This window comes from Anolis sagrei, chromosome 5 (genome assembly GCF_037176765.1).
Source record: "Anolis sagrei isolate rAnoSag1 chromosome 5, rAnoSag1.mat, whole genome shotgun sequence".
Lineage (NCBI taxonomy): Eukaryota > Metazoa > Chordata > Lepidosauria > Squamata > Dactyloidae > Anolis > Anolis sagrei.
The window spans coordinates 178,037,798-178,062,478 of NC_090025.1; the positions used below are offsets into that span (position 1 = coordinate 178,037,798).

Below are 24,681 nucleotides of genomic sequence, written 5' to 3' on the forward strand. Positions count from 1 at the left end.
TAGGATTCTAGTCATTCATTACACATTAGCACACAATTATTCCTCAGTGCCTTAAATGTACCAATTTATTGACTGGAATTGCAGAAACAGCAATCCAAGAGCAGGACTGATTGTAGGAACATTCCCACAGCAGCTGTCCCAATGAAAAATTCCACCCAAGCAGATATTAGTCTTAAATTAGAAGAGCTCCTATTGGTGTCACATGTAGCTTGGTCCTTAAAGACAAAGGGGAAAGGAATCGTGACCTGTACCCTAACCAAGTCAAAGGGCAATGTAAAGAACAGAAAATCTGCGTAAATGCTATAGGTAAGATTATACTTTGCAACTCCAACTCAGAGAATCTGCCAGCAAAGGAATTCTGCGGGTTGCAAGGGCCCTTCTCTGCATCCCTTTGCCTTCTCAAGGTATGCAATGAGTTGGAAGCTTCTTGATGGCTGCTCCAAATTCTGGAAATCCCTGTCTAGAGAGGCTAGACTAGTCCTTTTTTCAGCAGGCAAATCCTTCTTTGTTTTAACACACCTTTGGATACTAACTATCCATTAGGAAAGGGGCTTGCCATAATGTGCAACACTGTCTATATTTTTCCTTTAAAGGGCATGCTTTTATATTGCTTTTTAATTCAATTTGCAGTTTAGTTATACTTTAACTTTTGTACATTTTCATTTGTATGGACTTTTAGCTCTACCTGTTTTAACATTGCAAGCTGCTTTGAAAGGTGGGAAATTCACTTTGCAAGCTCAAGTATCAAATCTCTGCAAGTTGGAGATGCAAGAGCCAACCAGATGCAAGAGCCTCAGTTACAGATCACCACCTTGCCTTTCAAAACACATACAACAATGTAAAAGGAACAATGTTTTATAGATGGAATGGAAAGCTCCATAAAAACCCACAGGAGAAACTCTTCAGTGATCTTGTTAAACATTTCTAAGTTCCATCCTTCCTGTTCTATTCCCAGAAGAATTCGCAGGAGAACATTTCAGTTGGAGCCATCGCCTGTAAATCTGCTACCAGAGAGAAGCTGAAGCATCACCTGCTTCCACCACCACATCCTGGGAGAACTCTCTGTCCCTAGCAGCCACCACAGATTCTTTGGAAGGGGAGAGGGATGGACCAGAGCTCATTGTCCCTCTCTCCTTAGCCATCAACAGAGTCCAGGAGTGTCCAGTTTTGAGGAGCATGCTCCTCCTTCTAGCAGTGAGAATCCAGCTCCGTCAGTGTCAGGAGCCCAGTGCCAGTGGTGGGGAAGGGCGGAGGATTGGGACACATTCCCTGGGGCAAGTCTTCATCTGGACAGACAAGCTGGTGGAATCTCTGAAAGGCAAAGTGAGGAGGAAATTAAGAAAGATGGAAGAACTTTTTACAACTCAGAAATGTTGCCATGTACCAGAAAATTCAAGTTTTTTGACAGGTTTAAACCTAATACATTGCCTAAGATGAGAAACAAAATGGTGCTTCCTCCCACTCCATGTACACGGGCCAATTGGACTGGCAGTTTACTCTTCCTATAAGGTTGATGGGGAGCATCTACCACCACAGCTAAAGGTAGCAGGTTAGGCTGGAGCATTCAAAGAAAGCGGTACAGTGTATATAATTCCACAGATATTTTCCTGCCATCTGCTACTTCAGGCAGTGCCTTACTCTGCCTTTTACTGCAGGGTTGATCCTGGTCCAAGACCCAATGCTTCTTCCCTCCCTCTTTTCTCCTCTGTTGTTGTAGTTCAGCCTTTGATTGTGCACCTGATCTCTCTGGGGATTCTGGGCCTGTTAGTCAACCTGTTGACAGAAGGGATTCTGGGCCTGTTAGTCTGCCTGTTGACATGGGATTCTGAGTCTGCAAGTCTGCAGGAAAGTCATCAGGAGCAGCTAGAAACTTTAGAGACTGAAAATGAGTTGTCTCTGGCTGAAGGCCACATTCAGAAGAAGATGATAGTGAAGGTCCAGATGATCAGACTAATGAACAATTAGATAGAAGATTTACGTTTTGTCAACATAGACTTTCACATGAAAAAGTCCAAAGGTCAAGTTTCTTGTTAGTGAGGAAGTCTGTATCAGTTTCCCAAGGGAAAAGGCACACTTTTCTCTCTATATTAGATAAGCCAACTGAATCTTTGGTCAGTAGAAGCAACGTTGGAGATTGAGGATAGAACTCCTGTCAAGTCAAGGGATTCTCTAGCGCCATGTTCATGTTAAGGGCTGTCCTGAATTTCATGTTTTAGATTTCTTCTGCTCTTGTATTCATGGTTTTTGGATGCAACCCATGTACTTTTTTGTGTGGATTACCTCTGATTTTTGGACTTTGGTTTCTGATACTATTTTGCTGAATTGCTTTTTATATATTCTTCAATAAACTGCTTGCTATTTTACCTTGTGCTGGTGTATGTGTTAAGTGCAGAGGTGTTTCCCAGCCTTGGAGTACAACATCTGTTTACCTGCTGTAGCTATCAGCTGGTATCCTGGACAGCATTACAGCACCCATAAGCTAGCCTTACAATATCATAACTGCTGGGGATTCATATTTGAAGTTGGGACAAATAGATGGGATGTCCTCTGATTCTTCCCACCATAAAACATTACTCGATTGCATTGTACCAGTGTGCAGTTGACTTCATGTTTTGTAAGTGTGTTTGTGCAGATAACTTTATAATGGTATTCAGAGCAGTGGATCTCCACTCAAATTGTTCAACAGTGGAGTATGACAGAGTCTCCTTCCTTGGGTTTCTAAATAAAGGTCCATCTGTCATGAGGGTTTAGATTGTGTGTTCCTAAATGGCAGAGGGGTAGACTGAGTGGTCCTTAGAATCTCTTCTAATTCTATAACTCTACTAGCTGTAGCCACCATGCATTGCTGTGGCCAACCTCCCCCCCCCCCCCCTTTCTCTCCTTCTTTCTTTCTCTCCTTTCTTTCCTTTTTTTCTTTCCTTCTCTCTTTCCTTACTTCTCTTCCTCTTCCCTTCCTCTCCCCTTTTTCTTTCCCTTCCTCTTTCTCTCCATTCTTCCTTCTCTACCTATTCTTAGACTGCAACTCTCAGCAGCCCTCCTGATTGATTGATTGATTGATTGATCTATCTACCTACCTATCTACTATCTCTATCTAATCTATCTATCTGGAGGATTGCTGGGAGTTGCTGGAATAGGAAATTGGAAATATGCAGGGATTGGGATGTTCTCAAAGAAAACAAAGAAGAAGAAAGCTTGCATCTTGGAAGCAGTGCATTTGGACCATCCTCCTCTCCTAAAGGGCCTGGTCTAGGGGATGCTGGGAGCTGTAGCCCAGAAGAGAGTGTGGATATGCTATTGTGGTTTGTTTGCTAGGGGAGACGTTTTTGCGCATGTGCAGTAGCATCTTTTCGCTTTTTGGCTTTTTACATCCCTGCCATTGTGCTTTTCAGTGTTTTTATGAGTGATGGCCACTCATTGGCCTGATAGGTGTATATTGTGTCCAAATTTGGTGTCAATTCGTCCAGTGGTTTTTGAGTTATGTTAATCCCACAAACTAACATTACGTTTTTATTTATATAGATGATGCCCTGAACTATGGCAGGTATTTTCCCCCACCAAACTGCCACTGAGTTTCATATCACACATGGTTACTTCTCAGAATAGGACACTCACCTATTTATGAGGGTGAGGGTTCTTTTTTTTTTCAAGTCACCCCATTTGATGCTCGGGGGTGAATTGAACTTAAATAAAACCTTTTAAGTTTGCTCCCTTCTGTGAAACTTTAAATAATGCCTCTGAATACTATGAAGGTTCAGTCCAAGTTTAACTATAGCATGAAAAGGGGAAAAAGTATATGCACTGCATAGCAACTCCTTTAAAGGTAGCTCTCAGCAGTATAGTCCTTGTAATCCTTGGAAGTGAATTTAAAACATCTTCCATGAAAATACATGAAGCATTTAATCTGGAAGTCAAAGAGCAGAGGAAGAAGAAAAAGGAAAGCACGGGAGCACCAAAAAGGAAATCTCTCAAGTGGTGACATTTTCGAAGTGTCATGCAGTCAATAACAGGCACGTAGGAAGTCAGTTTGCTCTGTGTAGCCCTCAAGGCAACTCAAATCCAATCATGCTACTACCTGCTGCTAGTAACAGAGTGATCCTTGGCAAATTAGTGCAAGGCTCCAGTTAATTAACTTGCAAGACCACAAGCCCAGCGGAGGAGGCCTTCCTGCCTATATACTGGCAGCTGGGTAGCAAGTTTCCTCTCAGCCAGGTAGCCTCTTTGCACCCCAAAAGCCCTGCTGAGTAAAAGAAACCTCACCTCTCTCAGAGATCCTTTAATGGTGGAGAGTTTATAAGCAATCCAGAGTGGGATGCAGATCATAGACGAGAGAGCCAGCAGCCAGCCCACAGTGTCTCCCCACCACGGGTAAACGTATTTCTTGTTGTATGTCACCGGGGTGTATTTAATCAAGGAAAAGAGAAAGGTTGCCTGGAATAATAGAAAGGAAGGGTTAGAGACGACAACATTAGCAACTACTGTCTGGCTTCATGGACTAAGAGACACCAACATCCATCATAAGGTCACTATCCTAAATGTAGATATCTAATTTCATTCACGGTTTTGCAAATGAGACGCAATATGCTAATCAGAGGTTCATAATTGTAAAAATTCTAAATATTTAGAATCTCCCTTTAAATATATTTAACTACAGAGTTCAGGCCCACGTGGCACATGGGGTCCCAAACTACAATGCAATAGTGTTTTGTTTTCTTCCATTTGTTTATAGATAGCTAGGCAGGCACACTAAGCCTAACGCTACCATGAGCAAACTTTGGCCCTCCAGGTGTTTTGGACTCCAACTCCCACCATTCCTAACAGCCTCAGGTCCCTTCCTTTTCCCCCACAGCCGCTTAAGCGGCTGTGGGGGAAAAGGAAAGGGCCTGAGGCTGTTAGGAATGGTGGGAGATGGAGTCCAATACACCTGAAGGGACAAAGTTTGCACATCATCATCATCATCATCATCATCATCATCATCATTTAATTACTTATTAATCGCCCACCATCCAAGATGCTCTAGGCGATTTGCAAGCTAATGTCTGGCCTAAAGGGATGACTTCAGTAAGTACAAAGGTCCTTAAACTTAGGGTCTCCTTCTCCCTGAAATAATCTTCCCCCAACCATATGGGACAGGCTATTTAATCCACATCCTCCAACTATTTCAATTTTGCACTATTTAATCCTCAGTTGCCTTTAAAATAAACTGATTTCTCTCTCCTCCCATTTTTTTTCGTAATCCTCAACTTGTTATTTCCATCACTGCAAACAGAATTCAAAATGCAAAAGTACTTTGTACTCAGTTAACTCAACAGGAGAGATAGGTTTCTTTCCCCCTTTTCAGGCTTTCTAAAACCAGTGGCTAAACTCCAATGTTTCTCTACTCATGCATTCCTCGTAATTAATAATTTTGGCTGTTTTGCCGCTTGACACCTTTTTGACCACACTCTGATGTGTCTCAGGTTTCATCTGTAAAATGTGGGAAAGTATGTGCATCCCATCATCCCCCATCAACATAGTGATGGAGAGTTAGGCAAGCTGCCCTAACATATAAGGTCTTGTGCCTAACAATTTTTTTTCATGCCAGAAGTAACTTGAGAAACTGCAAGTTGCTTCTGGTGTGAGAGAACTGGCTGCTGCAAGGACGTTGCGCAGGGGATGCCCAAATGTTTTACTATCCTATGGAAATGCTTCTCTCATGTATCCACACAAGAAGCTGGAGTTGACAGAGGGGAGCTCTCCTCGCTCCCCAGGTTCGAACTGCCAACTATTTGGTCAGCGCAAGGATTTAACCCATTGTGCCACGGGGGGCTCCTAGCCTTTCAAATAAAACGAGGCCATTTCTCTATTTACAAATCACCCAGGCTCACTGCCCTCTTGGAGCCCCGGTGGCACAGTCGGTTAAACCCCTGTGCTGGCAGGACTGAAGACCGACAGGTTGCAGGTTCAAATCCAGGGAGAGGCGGATGAGCTCCTTTTATCAGCTCCAGCTCCTCATACGGGGACATGAGAGAAGCCTCCCACAAGGATGATAAAATCATCAAAAATCATCCGGGCATCCCCTGGGCAACGTCCTTGCAGACTTCCAATTCTCTCACACCAGAAGCGACTTACAGTTTCTCAAGCCGCTCCTGACACAACAAAAAAAACCTGCCCTCTTGCCAACTTTGCCTTAAGCCTCCAGACAAAAGACGCTTCACTCACCAGGCAGACAGCTGGTGTGATGAATACCCAACAGTATTTGATGAGAGACCATGGCCGATACCCAATCATGTCTTCAATGTTATCATAGAAACGATCAGCACCTTTAAAAAGAGATGGAATAAGAAATGAAGGAGAGGAGGGGAACAGGAAAGTCAATGGGACAGATTTGGGAAACATAACAGACACAGTGGCCTGCATAGAAAAAAAATGAGCAAGGAAAATAACAAGGCAGCCCTCAGCCCTTGCTCTTGGCAATGGGACAATGAAGGGCAGATTAGTGCAGTGACCAAAATGAGTCTTTCCTCCTTCTCCCTTGTTTGCTTGTTTGCTTCTAACAGGCCCTAAAGCTTCTTAGCACTAGCACACAATGTTCTCTGCCTCTTGAAACCAAATACAAAGAAGGCTCCTGATACTAAAAATTATGCACTAGATTTCATCCACAAGAAGCATTCTGTGATGTTTCCCAACTATAGCTATCGATGGGGTTGCGGCATCTCAGTGCAAGCTGTTTCCCCAGACATGGTTCTAGTTTGGTGCTTTGACAACTGTTTCAGAGAGCACAGAGATGAAGGAAGTAGGGAAAATGGCCCTTTGCCTGCCACTTGGAATGTACTTAAAGCAGCTCCATTGGCTGCCAACTTGCTTCCAGGCCCAATTCAAAGGGCAGGCTATTGCCTACAAAGCCCCATACAGCTCAGGTCCTGCCTATTTATGTGACCTCATCTCTCCCTATGAACCTGGACGGACCTGGGGAGGCCCTCCTTGCAGTCCCACTTCCCTCACAAGCAAGGTTGGTGGGGATGAGGGAGAGGGCCTTCTTCATAGTGCCCCCTCCCCCAATTCTGGACTGCTCTCCCCAAGGAAATAAGACAAGCACCCACCCAATTTTTAGGAAGGAGATACAACTTGTCTATTTAAGCAAGCCTTTGAGAATGGCTAGACTGTACTGGTAACTATCAGACAGGATTTGAATGACCATGAGATCGTAATCATAACTCAATGTATTGTCGAAGGCTTTCATGGCTGCAATCACTGAGTTGTGGTAGATTTTTTTCGGGCTATATGGCCATGTTCTAGAGGCATTCTCTCCTGACGTTTCGCCTGCATCTGAGGATGCTTGCCATAGATGCAGGCAAAACATCAGGAGAGAATGCCTCTAGGACATGGCCATATAGCCCGAAAAAACCTACAACAACCCAGTAATCATAACTGCTGGATAGCTCGATAATAGGAATGACTGGTTTCAAAAGTGATATATATCTAGATTGTTTTATAAAGAGCAAATAGCTTTTAAATTAATACTTTTGTTATTTTAAATTGTAAAAAGGTAAAGGTAAAGGTTGTCCCCTGACATTACGTCCAGTCATGTCTGACTCTGGGATGTGGTGCACATCTCCATTTCTAAACCGAAGAGCCGGCATTGTCCATAGACACCTCCAAGGTCATGTGGCCGGCATGACTGCATGGATCGCCGTTACCTTCCCGCTGGAGCGGTACCTATTGATCTACTCACATTTGCATGTTTTCGAACTGCTAGGTTGGCAGAAGCTAGGGCTGACAGCGGAAGCTCATGCCGCTTCCCAGAATCAAACCTGCGACCTTTCTGTCAACAAGTTCAGCAGCTCAGCACTTTAACCCACTGCGCCACCGGGGCCCCCAATATTTTAAATTGTACTAAGTGATAATTGTTTATTGTTATTGTTGTTTATTATTGCTATATTATTTTTGTATTTGTTGCTTGTTGTAAGCAGCCCCAAGTCAATTCAGGGAGAGGGAGCAGGGTATAAATAAAATGTATTATTATTATTATTATTATTATTATTATTATTATTGCGGAGTCTTGCTTATCCAACCTTTGCTCATCCAACATTCTGTATTATCCAATGCAGTCTGCCTCCCTCCCGGATCCACAGCTGTTTCAATACATTGCGATGTTTTGATGCTAAATTTGTAAATACAGTAATTACTACATAACATTACTGTGTACTGAACTGGTTTTTCTTTCTATTTGTTGTAAAACATTATGTTTTGGTACTTAATTTGTAAAATCATAATGTAATTTGATGTTTAATAGGCTTTTCCTTAATCCCTCCTTATTATCCAACATTTTTGCTTATCCAACATTCTGCCGGCCCGTTTAGTTTGGATAAAGGAGACTCTACTGTATTATTATTATTACTTACCATATACCCAGCCAATGCAGAGAGTTTCAAAAATGGCAACAAAGAGCAGGCACATCCCACTAGCAGCATAGTAGTCAAACAGCTGGAAGACGTACATCCCACCCTGAGGAAGAGAGCAGAAACATCAAATAGGGAAATGGGAAGAGATGCTCACAGATTTTGTGTTCGGTGTGTTTTATTGTAGCACAATTGTCCAAAGGTAGTGGGGAAGCAATATTTATCAAGAAATGTACTCCCCCCACTCTTCAAAACAAGAGGTATTCTCCTTAAATATCCTGCTTACAAAAGAATCCACACACATAGAAGCTTCTTGGGAGTGATGGTTTGCTTATACAAAAGGAACATGGGATGTAGATGCTTTGTTTGCACAAAAAATGCACTTTTAATGGTAAGGTAAGCGTAAAGGTTTCCCCTGAAATTAAGTCTAGATGTGTCCAACTTTGGTGGGTGGTACTCATCTCCATTTCTAAGCCAAAGAGCCAGTGTTGTCTCTAGACACCTCCAAGGTCATGTGGACAGCATGACTGCATGGAGCACTGTTACCTTCCTGCAGAAGTGGTACCTATTGATCTACTCACATTTGCATGTTTTCGAACTGCTAGGTTGGCAGAATCATAGAATCAAAGAGTTGGAAGAGACATTATGGGCCATCCAGTCCAACCCCCTGCCAAGAAGCAGGAATATTGCATTCAAATCACCCCTGACAGATGGCCATCCAGCCTCTGTTTAAAAGCTTCCAAAGAAGGAGCCTCCACCACATTCCGGGGCAGAGAGTTCCACTGCTGAACGGCTCTCACAGTCAGGAAGTTCTTCCTCATGTTCAGATGGAATCTCCTTTCTTGTAGTTTGAAGCCATTGTTTCGCGTCCTAGTCTCCAGGGGAGTAGAAAACAAACTTGCTCCCTCCTCCCTGTGGCTTCCTCTCACATATTTATACATGGCTATCATATCTCCTCTCAGCCTTCTCTTCTTCAGGCTAAACATGCCCAGCTCCTTAAGCCGCTCCTCATAGGGCTTGTTCTCCAGACCCTTGATCATTTTAGTCTCCCTCCTCTGGACACATTCCAGCTTGTCAACATCTCTCTTGAATTGTGGTGCCCAGAATTGGACACAATATTCCAGGTGTGGTCTAACCAAGGCAGAATAGAGGGGTAGCATTACTTCCCTAGATCTAGACACTATGCTCCTATTGATGCAGGCCAAAATCCCATTGGCTTTTTTGCCGCCACATCACATTGTTGGCTCATGTTTAACTTGTTGTCCACGAGGACTCCAGGATCTTTTTCACATGTACTGCTCTCGAGCGAGGCGTCCCCCATTTTGTGTCTTTGCATTTCGTTTTTCCTGCCAAAGTGGAGTATTTTGCACTGGGGCTAACAGCAGGAGCTCATCCCATTCCACAGATCCCATTCCTTTCAGTCAGCAAGTTCAGCAGCTCAACGGTTTAACCCACTGCTCCACCAGGGCCACCCTAATGGTAAATAACAACTTTTCACCATTTTTGAGGCAACCTTTAGTGGGTGAATGGAGCTGCCAAGCATCCACAACATTTATGTGAAGCCTGCTTTCCCTCATCCAAATTTTATAGTTTTTTCCCCTTCTGACTGCAAAAATGCAGCTCCACTCCTTGTCATGCTTTTGGTATGCATAAAGATAACAGCACCGTTTCTTCAATATCACCTGCAACCCCATAATTCTCCTGCCTGCAAATGCCATGCTTTAAAGAAATATTTTATTGTCAAATGCTCCAGTGGCTGCTTGGATAGACTGCATTATTTAAAGTTAACTGCTCTCAAGTGACAAGCATTATATGTGTTGCACTGCAGAGGGAGATATCCCTGTATGGATAAATAATTACTGCAAAACCCTCACCCCCGGAGACTATTCATTAAAATATGTGGCAGCATAATGGGAAGGCCAAGGATAGAGACTTGTCTTTGGAATTCAGTCCGTGTGATGCTCTCCTTTCGGCCTCTTATTACCACAAGACTGGAAAAAAAGATGATAGGTTATAGTCTGGGAATGCAGAATGTCTATATTTAAGTCCCTGCATTGAGAGAAATGAGGAATGTGAGTTATCCAAGAGGACTGCATCTACGAAAAGTATTTTATGCCTCTGCAGCATGTTGACAAGGAGTTAAATCCAATACACAGATGCCAATACGCTGCGTGAAGTCTGCTCAGGATCCTCTTACAGTCCTATTTGAAGGAAACCCCTCGACTTCCAGAAAAGCAAAACCTGGGTTCACTCAGCTTCAAAACCTTAGATTTAGGTTTTAGAAACAAAAACATTCCCTAACAAAAGACAATTATGCTGGGGAAAGTGGAAGGCAAAAGGAAGAGGGGCCGACCAAGGGCAAGATGGATGGATGGCATCCTTGAAGTGACTGGACTGACCTTGACGGAGCTGGGAGTGGTGACGGCCGATAGGGAGCTCTGGCGTGGGCTGGTCCATGAGGTCACGAAGAGTCGGAGACGACTGAACGAATGAACAACAACAAAAGACAGACTTGAGAATGAAAGTGTAATTCAGGCATGGGCAAGCTTTGGCCCTCCAGGTGTTTTGGACTCCAACTCCCACCATCCCTAACAGCCTTGGGACCCTTCCTTTTCCCCCTCAGCTGCTTAAGCTTCAGTCCTGCTGGCACAAGGGTTTAACCCACTGCGCCACCGGGATCTCCAAATGCCAGCTGAGATCTTTTGACATGGCACCCAGTGTGGCGATTACTGGGTTATGCCAGAGCATTTGCAGTTCAATTTTGAGGTCTTGATCATGGCTGAATTTTTCCTGTTGTTTTTCATCAACCCAACTGTCCCCTGGTATGGCAACATCAATAATCCATTTTTTTCTTTTCCAAAATAGTGATGTCTGGTGTATTGTGTTCCAAAACTTTGTCAGTTTGGATTCAAAAGTTCCACAGTATTTTTGCGTGTTCATTTTTCACTACCTTTGCAGGTTATGATCCCACCAGTTCTTTACTACAGGAGGTGGTACTTATAGCATAAGTTCCAATGAATCATTTAGGGCACATAGTTGTGCCTCTATTATTATTATTATTATTATTATTATTATTATCATCATCATCATCAGTGCAAACACACATTTGCATTCATTTTACTTCATCAAAATGCATAGCAAGACTTAGTAACATACCTATTTTCTGAGGCAAGAATAATAGTGATTAATTTCTCTCCCACCTCTAACCCCAGTTGAAATTTTACATCTAAGAAGTTGTGTGAAGAAAAGAAAATGTAGCTCTTTCCTCACAAGTCTTTACCTCTGTGATCATGATCAAGCCTACGAAGTAGGAGATGATAGAGATCAGAAGGATTAGAATTTCTCTGCGGTTCTTTTTCCGGAAAATCCCAGGATACATGTCAACTACGGCGGTCACCAGGCTCTCCACACAGACAAACTAAGGACATAGGCATTGAACAACCATAAGATCTTTCCTAGTATAGAAACTCACTTGATTTAAACCTCCCTTTCATTCAATGAAACACCCATGAATTGTTGGATACAGTCGCAAAGAATCCCTCAAATCCCCTACATAACTTACACCTTGAGTTAGACCATAACAATTATATTGGGTTGTTGTAGGTTTTTCGGGCTATGTGGCCATGTTCTAGGAGCATTCTCACCTGACGTTTCTCCTGCATCTATGGCAGGCATCCTCAGAGGTTGTGAGGATGGCAACCTCTGAGGATGCCTGCCATAAATGCAGGAGAAACATCAAGCCTTCAGCAACAATTATGGTGAGGCATCTTGGCAGCCGTTGTCTCACAGTCAAAGAACACACAATTTCCATCCCTTTATCAGGATGAAGAGGGGGTGGAGAACTATCTTTGCTCCCTGAACACATCTTTACCTGGCTGTCCAATCCCAGTAGAACGATCATGACAAAGAAGAAACAGGCCCATAATGGAGAGAAAGGCAGCATAACAACAGCCCGGGGGTATGCTATGAATGCCAGTCCAGGCCCTGTAAAGAGAAAGTAACTGAAATGAGTGTGTTTAAATATGGGATCAGTGAATACACACTGATAATCATAGACTCATAGTGCTGGAAGAGACCCCGTGGGCCATCCAGTCCAACCCCCTGCCAAGAAGCAGGAAAATCACATTCATACTCAAGTATGGAGGGCCATACCACCTGAGATGGTAATCCTGTTTTGGGTCTTCAACAATTAATATACTGATTGTGGATTGTACTCCAACACATGGAGGACATTTGCTTGGGGATGATTATATGAGTACCTTTAATTCTGTGCCTTGTGAAATGAATGTTTCTAGACACATATTCATATACAAACTTGTTCATGCCCAGACAGCACATAGAAAATAAGCACATTAAAACAGAGGCTGGATGGCCATCTGTCAGGGGTGATTTGAATGCAATATTCCTGCTTCTTGGCAGGGAGTTGGACTGGATGGCCCATGAGGTCTCTTCCAACTCTATAATTCAATGAAAAAGAAAGATAGGCTGAACACTTTGTGCCTGACATTCCAATTTACTATGTATATGGGATTTTTTTACATGTACAGAGTAGTCCATAAGAGATAAGACTATGGATTAGCACATTAGGAAAAACTCAGTGTAGCACCATTTACTATGACAGCAAAAGGTCAGGAATGATCTGATTCTGAACTTTTAATATCTGAACTTTTCTGATCTGATTCTGAACTTTTATTCACACACCAATACTCTTTTGCATTGTTTAGATGACATAAAAATAAGGTAAATTGCAAGTTGTGGGGAAAACAGACGCCCTCCCTCTCTCATAATACTAGAACCTGGGATTGTCTATTAAAGCTGAATGGTGATTGATTCAGAACAGATAATGTGCTTCTTTACAAAATGCATGCTTACATTGCAGCATTCACTGCCACAGGAGTAAGGATGGCTGCTAATCTAGATGTCTTTAAAAGAAGATTGACAAATTCATGGAATCATAGAATCCTTGAGCTGGAAGAGACCTCATGGGCCATCCAGTCCAACCCCATTCTGCCAAGAAGCAAGAAAATCGCATTCAAAGCACCCCCAACAGATGGCCATCCAGCCTCTGTTTAAAAGCCTCCAAAGAAGGTGCGGCCAAAGGTGAATGCAATTCAAAATGACTAGGTATCACTTCCACCAGAGGTGACAACAGAGTATCAGAGTTATGCCTCTATATATCAGTTACTTGGGAAAAGAAGAGGATGAGTGAAGTTGTTGCTCCACATGACACTAGTGTCATCATCATGATCATCTTTATTTATACCTCGTTTTCTTCCTAAAACCTGGATTTAAGACAGTTGTCATGCTTTGCTGGCCAATATCCCATGGGCAGTTACTACATGAACATAATGTTGGATTAGATGCAACATAGGTTGAGATCCACCTTGTATTAGTGGTTTGCACGTATGGCTTAGATTCTTAAATATTCATGGATAGATAATAGGTTTTGTTTGCATAGTATTAAAGTCATAGAATAAATGTGTTGAGAACCTGGTACTGAATATGTACCAATACTGCTGAAATATATCTTGTTATTTGAGCCAGGATTTTACTATTGAAAATACTTCTGATTTGAGGGTGTTTTGCACATTATATAGCAGAAAACCCAGATTTTCCACCTGGCAGACATGGAATACAGTTGCTCATATTGGTCTTGGCTTCCTGAGAAGTGCACCTTGATAGCATTCACATTTGAAAACATGTGTTTTCCAAGGTCTCGCGTTGCATTTTTAGGTGCTAAAGTGAAACACCTTGTGTGCATGCTTGCAAATATGTGGATTTGCCATTATAGGATTTGAAACACTGCAGGAGTTAAATGCATGGGCATTTCCCTGTAGCCAGAGATGGATTGAAAACATTCTTATTAAATGTATATAGTAAAGAGGTCCAATGTGACAGTTCTGCTTTGTACTCTATTCATCTACAATGAAGTGATGTGAAAAATGTCAAAATCACTGCAAGAGATTAGGGAGGAGGCACATCTTGGATCCCAGAGGCCATAGATCAGGCATGGGCAAACTTGGACCATCTGGGTATTTTGGACTTCAACTCCTACAATTCCTAACAGCCAGTAGGCTGTTAGGAATTGTGAGAGTTGAAGTTCAAAGCACCCATATGGCCCAAATTTGCCCATGCCTGCCATAGATCCATAGTTAAAGAAAATTAGCAGGAGCTACCTTTCAAGACATGCAGGGAATCCTACAAACCAGGTGTGGGGCAATGTGGCACTCCAGATGCTCTTAACTAAATTCCCAGAATCCCTAGCCAACAAAGACAATGATGAGACATATTATGAGAGTTATGGTTCATGGCTGCCCACCTTGCTAACATAAAGAAAATACGAGTTGTGGTCATCATTACACCAGCTTGCCATTTGTGTATCTGTGTGTTCAGTATAAAGATCCACATACACAAATGCTCACCTGACTCAGCTACTTCAGAAATAGGTACTCCTTGTTCTTCTGCCATAAAGCCCAAGATGGAAAAGATTGCAAAGCCAGCTATAAAACTTGTACCGCTGTTCAGAAAACATAGAGCAATGCAGTCCCTAGGAAGAAGAGACCAACGTCAATGCAGAAGGACAAACATCCAATTAGAAAAGAGTATTGTTTTGTAAGACGGGTGGTCAAGTTAATAGCAAGTATCACCAGGAAAACATAAGACAAAAGGATCATTACAGAGCAATGTACATCTCACAGTTATAACTCAGTTGACAACATAAATGTTGACTAATCAATTTAATTTCCATTCATTTGAATATGAATAACAATTCTGGAGCTCCTGGTGGCGCAGCGGGTTAAACTGCTGAACTACTGAACTTTTTTATTATTATTTATTGATTTGAAACATTTATATTCCACCCTTCTCACCCCAAAGGGGACTCAAGGCGGAGCACAACATATATATGGCAAGCATTCCATGCCGGGACATAAAATAACTATAGATATAAACAAACACTAAAATCAGTTATATGTACTTTAAAATCAGTTGTTTAAAACCATCTCAAAACACCATGCCAGCTCTGATCAGTGGAATGGGCTTCCTATTATTGCATTATTACACTGTGCCAAAGGCCTGGTCCCACAGCCATGTTTTTACCATTTTTCTGAAGGACAGGAGGGAGGGAGCTAATCTAATCTCTTCAGGGAGGGAGTTCCATAGCTGAGGGGCAATCACTGAGAAGTCCCTCTCTCTCATCCCTGCCAAACGCACCTGTGACGGTGGCGAGATCGAGAGCAGGCCTCCCCAGAAGATCTTAGTCTCACGGTGGTTCATAAAGGGAGATAACGTTTGGATAGATAAACTTGCTGACTGAAAGGTTAGCGGTTCAAATCTGGGGAGCAGGATGAGCTCCAGGTGTTAGCTCCAACTTCTGCCAATCTAGCAGTTTGAAAATATGCAAATGTGAGTAGATCAATAGGTATTGCTTCTGTGGGAAGGGAAAGGCACTCCATGCAGTCATGCTAGCCATGTGACCTTGGAGGTGTCTATGGACAATGTCGGCTCTTCAGCTTAAAAATGGAGATGAGCACCACCCGCTCAGAGTCGGACACGACTAGAGTTATGTCAAGGAGAAACCTTGACATTTACCTTAACAATTCTGAAAACTCTTCAATTTTTTTCAGATGAAAAAAGCTCAGAAGAGGCTTTTCCATTGGAATGAAAGATGGATTTTTAAAATAAAGTAGTTGCCAACTATAGATTTTTAGAAACTTTCAGTTCAAACAGTTTCTAAAACAACATCCCGCCCAATTCTTCAGGGACATCTTTTTAATCAAAAGATTATTAACTTACTACATTCCAGCCTTCAATTTATACCAAGAAGAGTAATATCCTTCTGTGATATTTGCTCAAAAAGGAAACATCTCCTTCAAAGGTAATTTGAAGCTTTCTCCTCACAGCTTTTGCCTGTTTCAGCGCATCCTATCAAATATGTCAAGTGGGTTACTGATTAATAGTTTCTTAATTGCAACTTCATTAGTTTCTATTCGCCACCAGGTGCAGAGCTTTAATCTCAAAATGTATCCATTGCTCCTGCTTTTCATTTTTTAGTTAATTAAAAACTATATAATTACAATGCACTTTAAAGCACTAGCAATTTAGTAGCCACACTGGACAGGAAGCCATTTTTTAAATGCTAACAGGAAAAATATGTTAAAAGTATAGGAGCCTTGATGAATCTCAATGGCATTTCCCAGTTCATATGCAATAGGTTGTTGTTTTTTAATTATTGAAATAATTGTTCTTCTTCAAAATATACAAAAATCCAAAGAGAGGCTTATATGATCTATATTCCTTATAGAATGTAAGCAAACAAATGGCAACAATCACATACTAATCTGGTAGTTTGAAAATAGCGTCAAAACACTGAGTTTTTCACTATATATCATAGACCCTGTGAAATGGATGGATTCAGAGGAGGCAGGCATGTAGCCGGGGGGGGGGGGGGCTTGGGGGGCTTCACCCCCCCCCCCCCCCCCCAAATTCTCATGGTGGTCCACAAGAAGGCCTTACTGGTGCATTATTTAAACTGTTATGTTTATTCATATCATGATCTGATTACCCTGCTTAATATATCCCATATACATGGGGGTACTGGGGTAACGATACAAAAGGTTTGCTAGGGTAGACCCTCTTTCACGCAGACTCAGCCCCCCCCCCCCGAATCAAACTCAGCTCCCCCCAAAACAAAATCCTGGCTACGGGCCTGAGATGAGGATTCCATTTCTGGTGGGAGATTTGTGTTTCTTCTTTTTTTTTATGAATATTTTTTATTGAAGAGTAAAGTAGATTTTTTCATACATAAAAGGAAAAGAGTGCAAAGTTAGAAGACTTGGTGTTTTTTCTAACATGCAATTTTCTATTAAGTTTCAGAAAGGAAAACCACAAGTTATACCCTCCAACATTTCACAGATGATCACCAAAACACTGGGCCAAGCAATGTCAGATGTAGCCAAGATGGCAAAAGTTATTAATGAGGAACATCACAGAAGCTAGGAGAGGCTGCAGCAATTTGTTTTGGCCCAAACTTTCAGGAAAAGACCTCTCCTCTCCTTTGTTCTCTCTCTGGTGGGTAAATGAGTGCAAGCTACTTTTCCATTTTGAACTGAGTTTGCATCAACAGAAGCTTAACACAAAGAAAAGCAATAGGTAGAGAAGAAAGAAACTGGGACATTTTTGAAACAATTGAATAAGTTGGATAATGGATGGTTAACAATGACTGCGCAGGCCAAATCAGGACATTTGGAGGGTGTGACAAATAATTTCATTTAATTTTGAAATGGGGAAATAAGACAAGCACAAAGTGGGAAACAAAAGTAGGAATTCTTTAACCTGATAAGTTATTTCAGCTATGTTTAAAGCAGTGGTTCCCAACCTGTAGTCCGTGGACTATAAGAATGAAAATATAGTATGTGACCTCACCATTACTACAGTGTTGCCTAGAAACTATGCGGCAACTAGAGAGACTGGTCTTGCGAAACCCTCTTATAGTGTCGAGGCAATGAGGATGTCGGGAGGGAAGACACTGAGTACCTATAAAAATTGCTACTACCAGGGCCGTAGCCAGAAAAAAAATTCGGGGAGGGTTGAAAATTTCAGGGGGGGGGTGAAATTTTTTGGGGGGTGTTAGGGTCACGCTGAAGCAAAGAGCACAGCAGGGGGCAGAGCAGCCTTCAATAGCCTGCAGCTCCATCCCTGTCAACCACCTCCACCAAGTCTGGCCTCCTTAATGAGAGCATTCAACACACACACACACACACCCCACCTTGATTGCTTCGCTACATTGGCTATTGCTGCAAGTAGTGACAGTGAATAAATTGTCAATATTTGCTTGAGATAGGGCTTGCAGTTCTGGAGGGACTCTTAATTTTTTGCGTCTCATAGACTTAGCATGGGGATTTGGTTAACCAATTAAAATTCATGAGCAAACCAGTTTTTTTAACCTGAAAAATTTCGGGGAGGGGGTTGAACCCCTAACCCCCCCCCCCCCCCCCCGGCTACAGGCCTGGTTACTACCACATCAGCTCCAGATTATTAAAAATGGTTTTCTGTGGGTGAACAGATGGTGACTACTGGATGGTGGATGTTCTGTATTAGAAACTAGAGCTGATGTGGTCTAGCCAATGCAATTTTCTGAATCAGCACCCCAAATGATCAAACAGAATCTAAAATTGACCAAAAACTGATTCGTAACCCTTTTGGTACTAATGTTGGAGTTTGATCTCTGGCCAAAGTGGTCCCTGGTCAAAAAAGGGTTGGGAACCACTGGTTTAAGGGCTATTAAAAGCTTCAGAAAGAAAGGAGCAAACACAGAGGCTGGGTCTTGATTTCTATAAGTACCCTTCAGTTACCTGTAACAGTTGTTGTGATATTTGTTGTAGCTGCCCAAAGCTGTCAGGCACCCCAGGCAAATGGCATAGGAGAAGAAGATCTGAGTGCCTGCATCCATCCACACCTAAAAGCCAAAAATATATAGTTAGTGGGTAGAACACCCAGTCAGAAGAGCATTTCCAGTATGTATTGAACAATATTCTTGGTTTCTTTGTGATGGCTGACCAAATGTTGTAGATGGATGACTACCTCGAAAAAATGTACTATAGAAGTTACCCATGATACTCATTTGGTGCTGTTGTTATGTATATTCAAGCCACGTCTAGCAAATGGTTCTTCTGTCATATAGTTTACTTGGCAAGATGTCCTATTTTTAGCTATGACATGCTGAAAGGTATAGCATCTGATGGGCCAAGCTTGGGTAAAGTTGCATCTTGCCCTCTCTTCTGCTTCTGCCAAATGTCCATCACTTATTATGCTGGCCTAGGAAGAGTTTTAAGACTTTATTGCACAAGGCAGGCACACTGGCATTGATACTCCTAAGCCCTTTGTTTTCCCTTTCTTGGAAGACACAGAATTGTGAGTCATACAACTCCTCTCGCACCTGTCAAACAGGCCTACTACCCGCTACTATGGTGGAGGAACTTTCAACTACCAGTTTTGTAAGCTTCCATAAACAGGATGGAAGAGGTGCCATTACTTCTTTCCTCAAGCTGCAAAATATCTTGGGCCAGCTCCATGGCAACAATAGGGTTGGTGTCACCTGGACCTTTCACTCATAATGTCACCCTCATGGACTTCCTCCTATACTAGACCATGCCAGAATATTCTAGCAAAAATACCAGAAAATTTGACAAAATCAGTTACTAAAAAAACAATAGCAATGAAAGCAACAGTGTGTCCTTGTTGTGTGTGGAGACAATACTACATGATTTGAATCATTGTAATTGGATAACAAAGACAGTTTGATTACAGCGCATGCACATTAGACATCTCAAAAAGTAAATTAGCCTTGATTTTTAGCTTTTTAGGTATATTGATACAGTAACATGTAAACTAAAGCTGAGCATATGGAAAATGTTTTTGTGTTTGTATCTAATATTTATTTAGAAATGTGATACATTTCTGCAGAAAGACTGCACAATTTTCATAGACTGAAATGCTGCACAATTTTTATAGACCGTTATTTTAGTGACAATCCTTCTGATATTGTCACCCGGTGTGGTTCTCACTCCCCACACATCCGTGGGTGAGCTTTCTATGCTGCATTTGTTTGATCTCTGAGATCATCTTGACTTTAAAAGGAAAAAAAGGAAGAAAGAGAAGGAGAAAAAGTATGGCTGACCGAAGGAGCTGGAAGGGATCAAAGAAAGAAAAAGAAAAAGAAAAATTGGGAATTGGAAGGAAAAAGAGAGAGGCTCACAAAAGAACTGCAGGAAATGAACATGTCTATTTTCCCCATTTAACTTACCTGGGGATCACTGAGCCGTGTAATGTCTGGGTAAAGGTAGAAGAGGATCCCTTTAGATGCTCCAGGCAGAGAGACTCCCCTGATTAGTAGAACTACCAGCATGAGGTAGGGGAAGGTGGCCGTAAAGTACACCACCTAGCAAAAGAGTAGAACGTGAGAAAGGTGAGCAATCCACATGAGAAAATATACTGTGAAGCAAGCCAGATAGACATGCAAAGCTTTGAGTAAACTCATGACAAAGACAGCTTATGTTCTGAAAGATTATTGGGGACAGTATGAAAAAGATGGAGATTTGCTTTGCCTGCAATGATTACATAGATGGTTACAATTTATAGCAACAATGGCTTTGAGTTCTACCATTTGGTATCAATGTTTTTGTCTCACAAGATAGATAGATAGCATACAGAGAGAAGAAGTAATGACTAAGGATATGAAAAAATATGAGGGTTATCAGGAAAGTAAAGTTACAAGGCACATAGTTCTTGAAGGGAATTTTTGTGGAAGAAGTTGGTATCACTGCCGTGTAGTGGGAAGCTAGTGGAAGCAAACGAGCAGTGCCAGTCATCAGTAGCTCATCGACTGGCGTTGTGGTGAAGGTTAGAAATGAGTGTCCTCATTCCGTTTCCCTCCAAGTGCGAAGTTTATGCTGTAATACGCTACCTAAATGCTGAGGACATGAACAATTCATCATGAAATCATTTCAGTTTATGGAGAGGGTGTGATGTCAGGATAGCATGTGACAAAATGGGTAAAGAATATTTGTGAAACCACAATGAAACTTTGCAGACCCATCTAAAACAAATGTTGTGGGATGCTGACAGCGGGAGTCTGTCTCTTTCATGAGGATGCATGTCCGCACACCGCTAATGCAACACAAGAGTTGTTGACTTCATTTGGTTGAGATGTTTAAAGCCACCCTGCTTACAGCCCCGATCTCACACCCAGTGACTATCATCTGTTCACTAAATTGAAGGCCTTGGTGGGAAACCCTTTTCTGACTATGAGGAGGGTAAAATCGAAGTGATGAACTAGCTGAAAAGGCAGAGGGAAACTTCTATGACACAGGCATCAAAAACACATCCCACAGATGACAAAATGTATTGAACTGAATGGTGCTTATGTGGAAGTTAATACCTATGCTACAATCTATGTACATTTTATTAAAATATATTCATTCTTTGTGTAAATAAAAAATTTAAAAACCTTACTTTCCAGATAACCCTCATAATACATAAAACCCTACGAAACTCCTGGACAGCCCCTGTTTTATTGCTTATTCCAGATGACCCACAGAAAGCAAGAGTAATGAAGTGGTTTGAATGTTGAATTGAAACTTGAGGAAACTAGGGATCAAATTCCCTTTCAGCCATGGGAACCTACTGAATGAACTTCGGCAAGTGGTATTCTTCCAACCTCAGAGGAAGACAAAGATAAGTTCTCTCTGAACACATCTTGCCTAGAAAACCATGTGCCATACATCAGGAACCACTTGAAGGCAACACGGGTACCCCACATGGAACAAATATTGTAATTCTGTGGCAGTTGGGCATTGTATACTTTTTTTCAAGAACTTAAGATATATGTATGTAAAACATATTATAAATGAAATGGTGTCATTCATTGCTTGCAATACCTGGGATGCTACATCAAGCAGGAACAAATGAAGCCACTTTATGCAGCAACATCATTTGTCCCATGAACCTCAGAACATTGGAGGGAGGGCTTGGGCCACTGCAAATGACATGGTATGCCCTGTGTCCCATCCATCCCAAAATAATGAGGTAATACTAGACCACTAAGACTTCTGTATAGTTGAGCTGTTCCAAGAAATGATTTTAAAAATGCACTACTAACCAAACAGAAACATTAAGAGTATAATTGTATTTGACCCCACCTCAGTCAACTAACTAGTGTTGCATGTAATCAGTCTTGTTTTCCACAAACCTGAGGCCCCATTCTTGGTTTGTCACTGCCATCTCAGATCCTATGTGTATGTTAAGTTGTGCTTTTTCTTTTCCTTTTTTTCAAACATTGTTTTCATATTTGCTTACAGATTGATATAGGGGAGAAATTTGCTTTTTGTTCATGACTGCAAATGGAATAGCAAGAGCAGTTGTGCGTGTGGGTTCCCCAGTGGCTTTAAGGAAGGACAGGCAAAGCAACCTCCCATCTCAAGGAAATGTCCATCCTGTCTTAGAGGAGAAGTCTTTCTATGCAGTCCTGCATGAGCTCCTTCTTAAATGAAGGCGCCTTTCTACATGAAAAGCATTTTTGCCATTGAACTGCTGGTGCATGTTATTGGTTAGTCCTCGGTTCACAGGGAATCATTTGGGTTTCAAAATTTGTGGCTGTGTATATTTGTTTAAGGTTTTTTCCATCCCGAGTCTGCCAAAAAGCAAGTGAAAAGCAAATTACAATTCAGCTGAAAACAGTACATATCAACGAGGCATCTAAAACAAAAACACTGCCTTTTTGTTTCACGCTCTTTCCCTTCTCCTTTGGGCATGGTCCAAATGGGAAAGACATGTTTTGCCAATTTATTTCTGAACTGAAATCACAGAACCAGATGAAGGCTGTGGGTCTTATGAATCAGTCTGAACCATGCTATAACATACATTGTACTTGCAATCAAACATGTTATCATATTTGAAAGTCTAGAACTGTGAGTAAGGTCATTGAACTTCCCATTATATATAAATTTGGTCAAAAAAAATAGCATGTCAGAGGTGACTTGAGATTATACTGCAAGTTGCTTCTGGTATGATAGAATTGACAGTCTGCAAGGACATTGCCCAGGGGACACCTGGATGTGTTACCATCCTTTGGAAGGCTTCTTTCATGTTCCTACATGAGAAGCTGGGGCTGACAGATGGGAGCTCACCCCGTTCCATCCCATCTTTTCTGTCTTGAGGGATGTCCTTACCCATCTTTCTCCAACCTTCTTATGTCTTGGAGCTATTTGGAGGCTAGTAACCCACAACTCCTAGAGATGGGAGCAGGGCTCCATTTCCATGTGCTGCAGAAATGTATTCCCATGGAGTCCCACCAGAAGTGCCCTTATGTCACGTGATAGCCTTCATGGGACTCCTGTGGGGCTCCATTTCTGCAGCACATGGAAATGGAGCTCTACACCCGTCTGATTAGGTCCTAAAGACCTGTTTGGCAGGAACAAGGGAAATAATGGTTTCCAAAGTCTTCTCCCAGAAGGTGTGATATAAATGACTAAAATAAGCACCATCAGATGGTTGTCGTTCTAGCTCATGCTGTACTTTGTGGTACTAAATGAATTCTTTAAGTCACCAAAACGGAAATTGCTTTACTCCCCAAGTGCTGATCTTCATTTTCCCTTTAAAATACCACAAACGATGACAACAACAATACCAGCTTTTATACTTATTTGGATTTACTGTTTGTTGCCAGGAAACAGCATAAGTCAAATCCGCTTTAAGCCAAACTTTTCTCCACAAAGCCTGGGGTGAGACTTTTTAACCCTTCCAAATCCTAGAACCAAGCCAAATAATTCTGCCTGCAAACAAGAAGTCTCTTGCTGATTGACATCTATTTTCCAATAGGAAGGCAGTCAAATTCAATTATATGCACTCTTCAATCTGATTCCATTTAGAGTAGTTCTCACAAAGCTAATAAATGAATGCCATCACATCTGAATATTTGCATGCTTGAATGCACCAATGCTTCACAGTCAGAGAAAGACAAGTCACTCAACCCTTTCTTCTCTCTGACAGAAGGGACTATCTGGAGGAAGTTATTGATCTATTTATTTGTTTGGCTATAAAGGTGCATTCAGGCAAGTGAACCTACTGCTTACTGTATCTGAGGCATCTACAAACCCAGAGTCATACAGTTGCTACCTCAATAAACATTAGTTCATGATTTTCTGGACTGAAGCATAGGCTGGCAAGTATCACATTGAACCCCACCAATGGATACATCTAGAGCAAACTTGCCCAACATGACAAACTTTAACTGCTGATGGAGTTTCAGGGGGTTTACCTGGCATGATGTGAGTTGTAGTTCACCCACAACCTTCTTCATTTAGTAAACTAAAAAAAATTACTTTTCAAATAACCCAGGTACCCAAGCTAGTTAATAATAAACACTGAACTCAGCAGGAGAGAGTAGAAAAGAGAGGATGCAACCTTGTCCTTCCAAGTTGACAAACTGCTGCAGTCTCTCCTAGTCTGGGTGTTCTTCTTCATCAATAACTTAATCACAGGTTGGTGTTCCTTGGCCGCATGAGTCCCAGTTTCCAGTTTGGAGATGGGTCCCCTCCAACCAGCTTTTAATTTAGTTGCAATCATGAAGGCACTCCACCATTCCGTCATAAAGTTCTGGCCCAGTTTACCTGTCTGAACGTATCTCCTGATCCGAACCACCTAGGACCTTAGGATCGTCCAGGGAGGTCCCCCCACCATCACAATCACGGTTGGTGGGGACAAATGACAGGGCCTTCTCCAAGTTGGTCCCTCGGCTATGGAATTC

At 42.0% G+C, this 24,681-nt stretch overlaps 1 protein-coding gene across 1 annotated transcript in view; it reads right to left on the bottom strand.

The window, feature by feature from the left end:
* Positions 1 to 839: 839 nt before the first annotated feature.
* LOC132775788 (sodium- and chloride-dependent GABA transporter 2-like) overlaps positions 840 to 24,681 on the bottom strand; it is a 57,499-nt gene continuing 33,657 nt past the window's right edge. The window contains exons 7-15 of the mRNA XM_060776747.2: positions 20,182 to 20,316; positions 18,731 to 18,834; positions 14,801 to 14,925; positions 12,250 to 12,362; positions 11,659 to 11,796; positions 8,382 to 8,484; positions 6,199 to 6,299; positions 4,258 to 4,428; positions 840 to 1,311 (exon numbers count right to left, since the gene is read on the bottom strand). Of these exons, the coding sequence (XP_060632730.2) occupies positions 1,189 to 1,311; positions 4,258 to 4,428; positions 6,199 to 6,299; positions 8,382 to 8,484; positions 11,659 to 11,796; positions 12,250 to 12,362; positions 14,801 to 14,925; positions 18,731 to 18,834; positions 20,182 to 20,316 (1,113 nt within the window). The 3' untranslated portion in view covers positions 840 to 1,188. The remainder of the gene's footprint in view (positions 1,312 to 4,257; positions 4,429 to 6,198; positions 6,300 to 8,381; positions 8,485 to 11,658; positions 11,797 to 12,249; positions 12,363 to 14,800; positions 14,926 to 18,730; positions 18,835 to 20,181; positions 20,317 to 24,681) is intronic.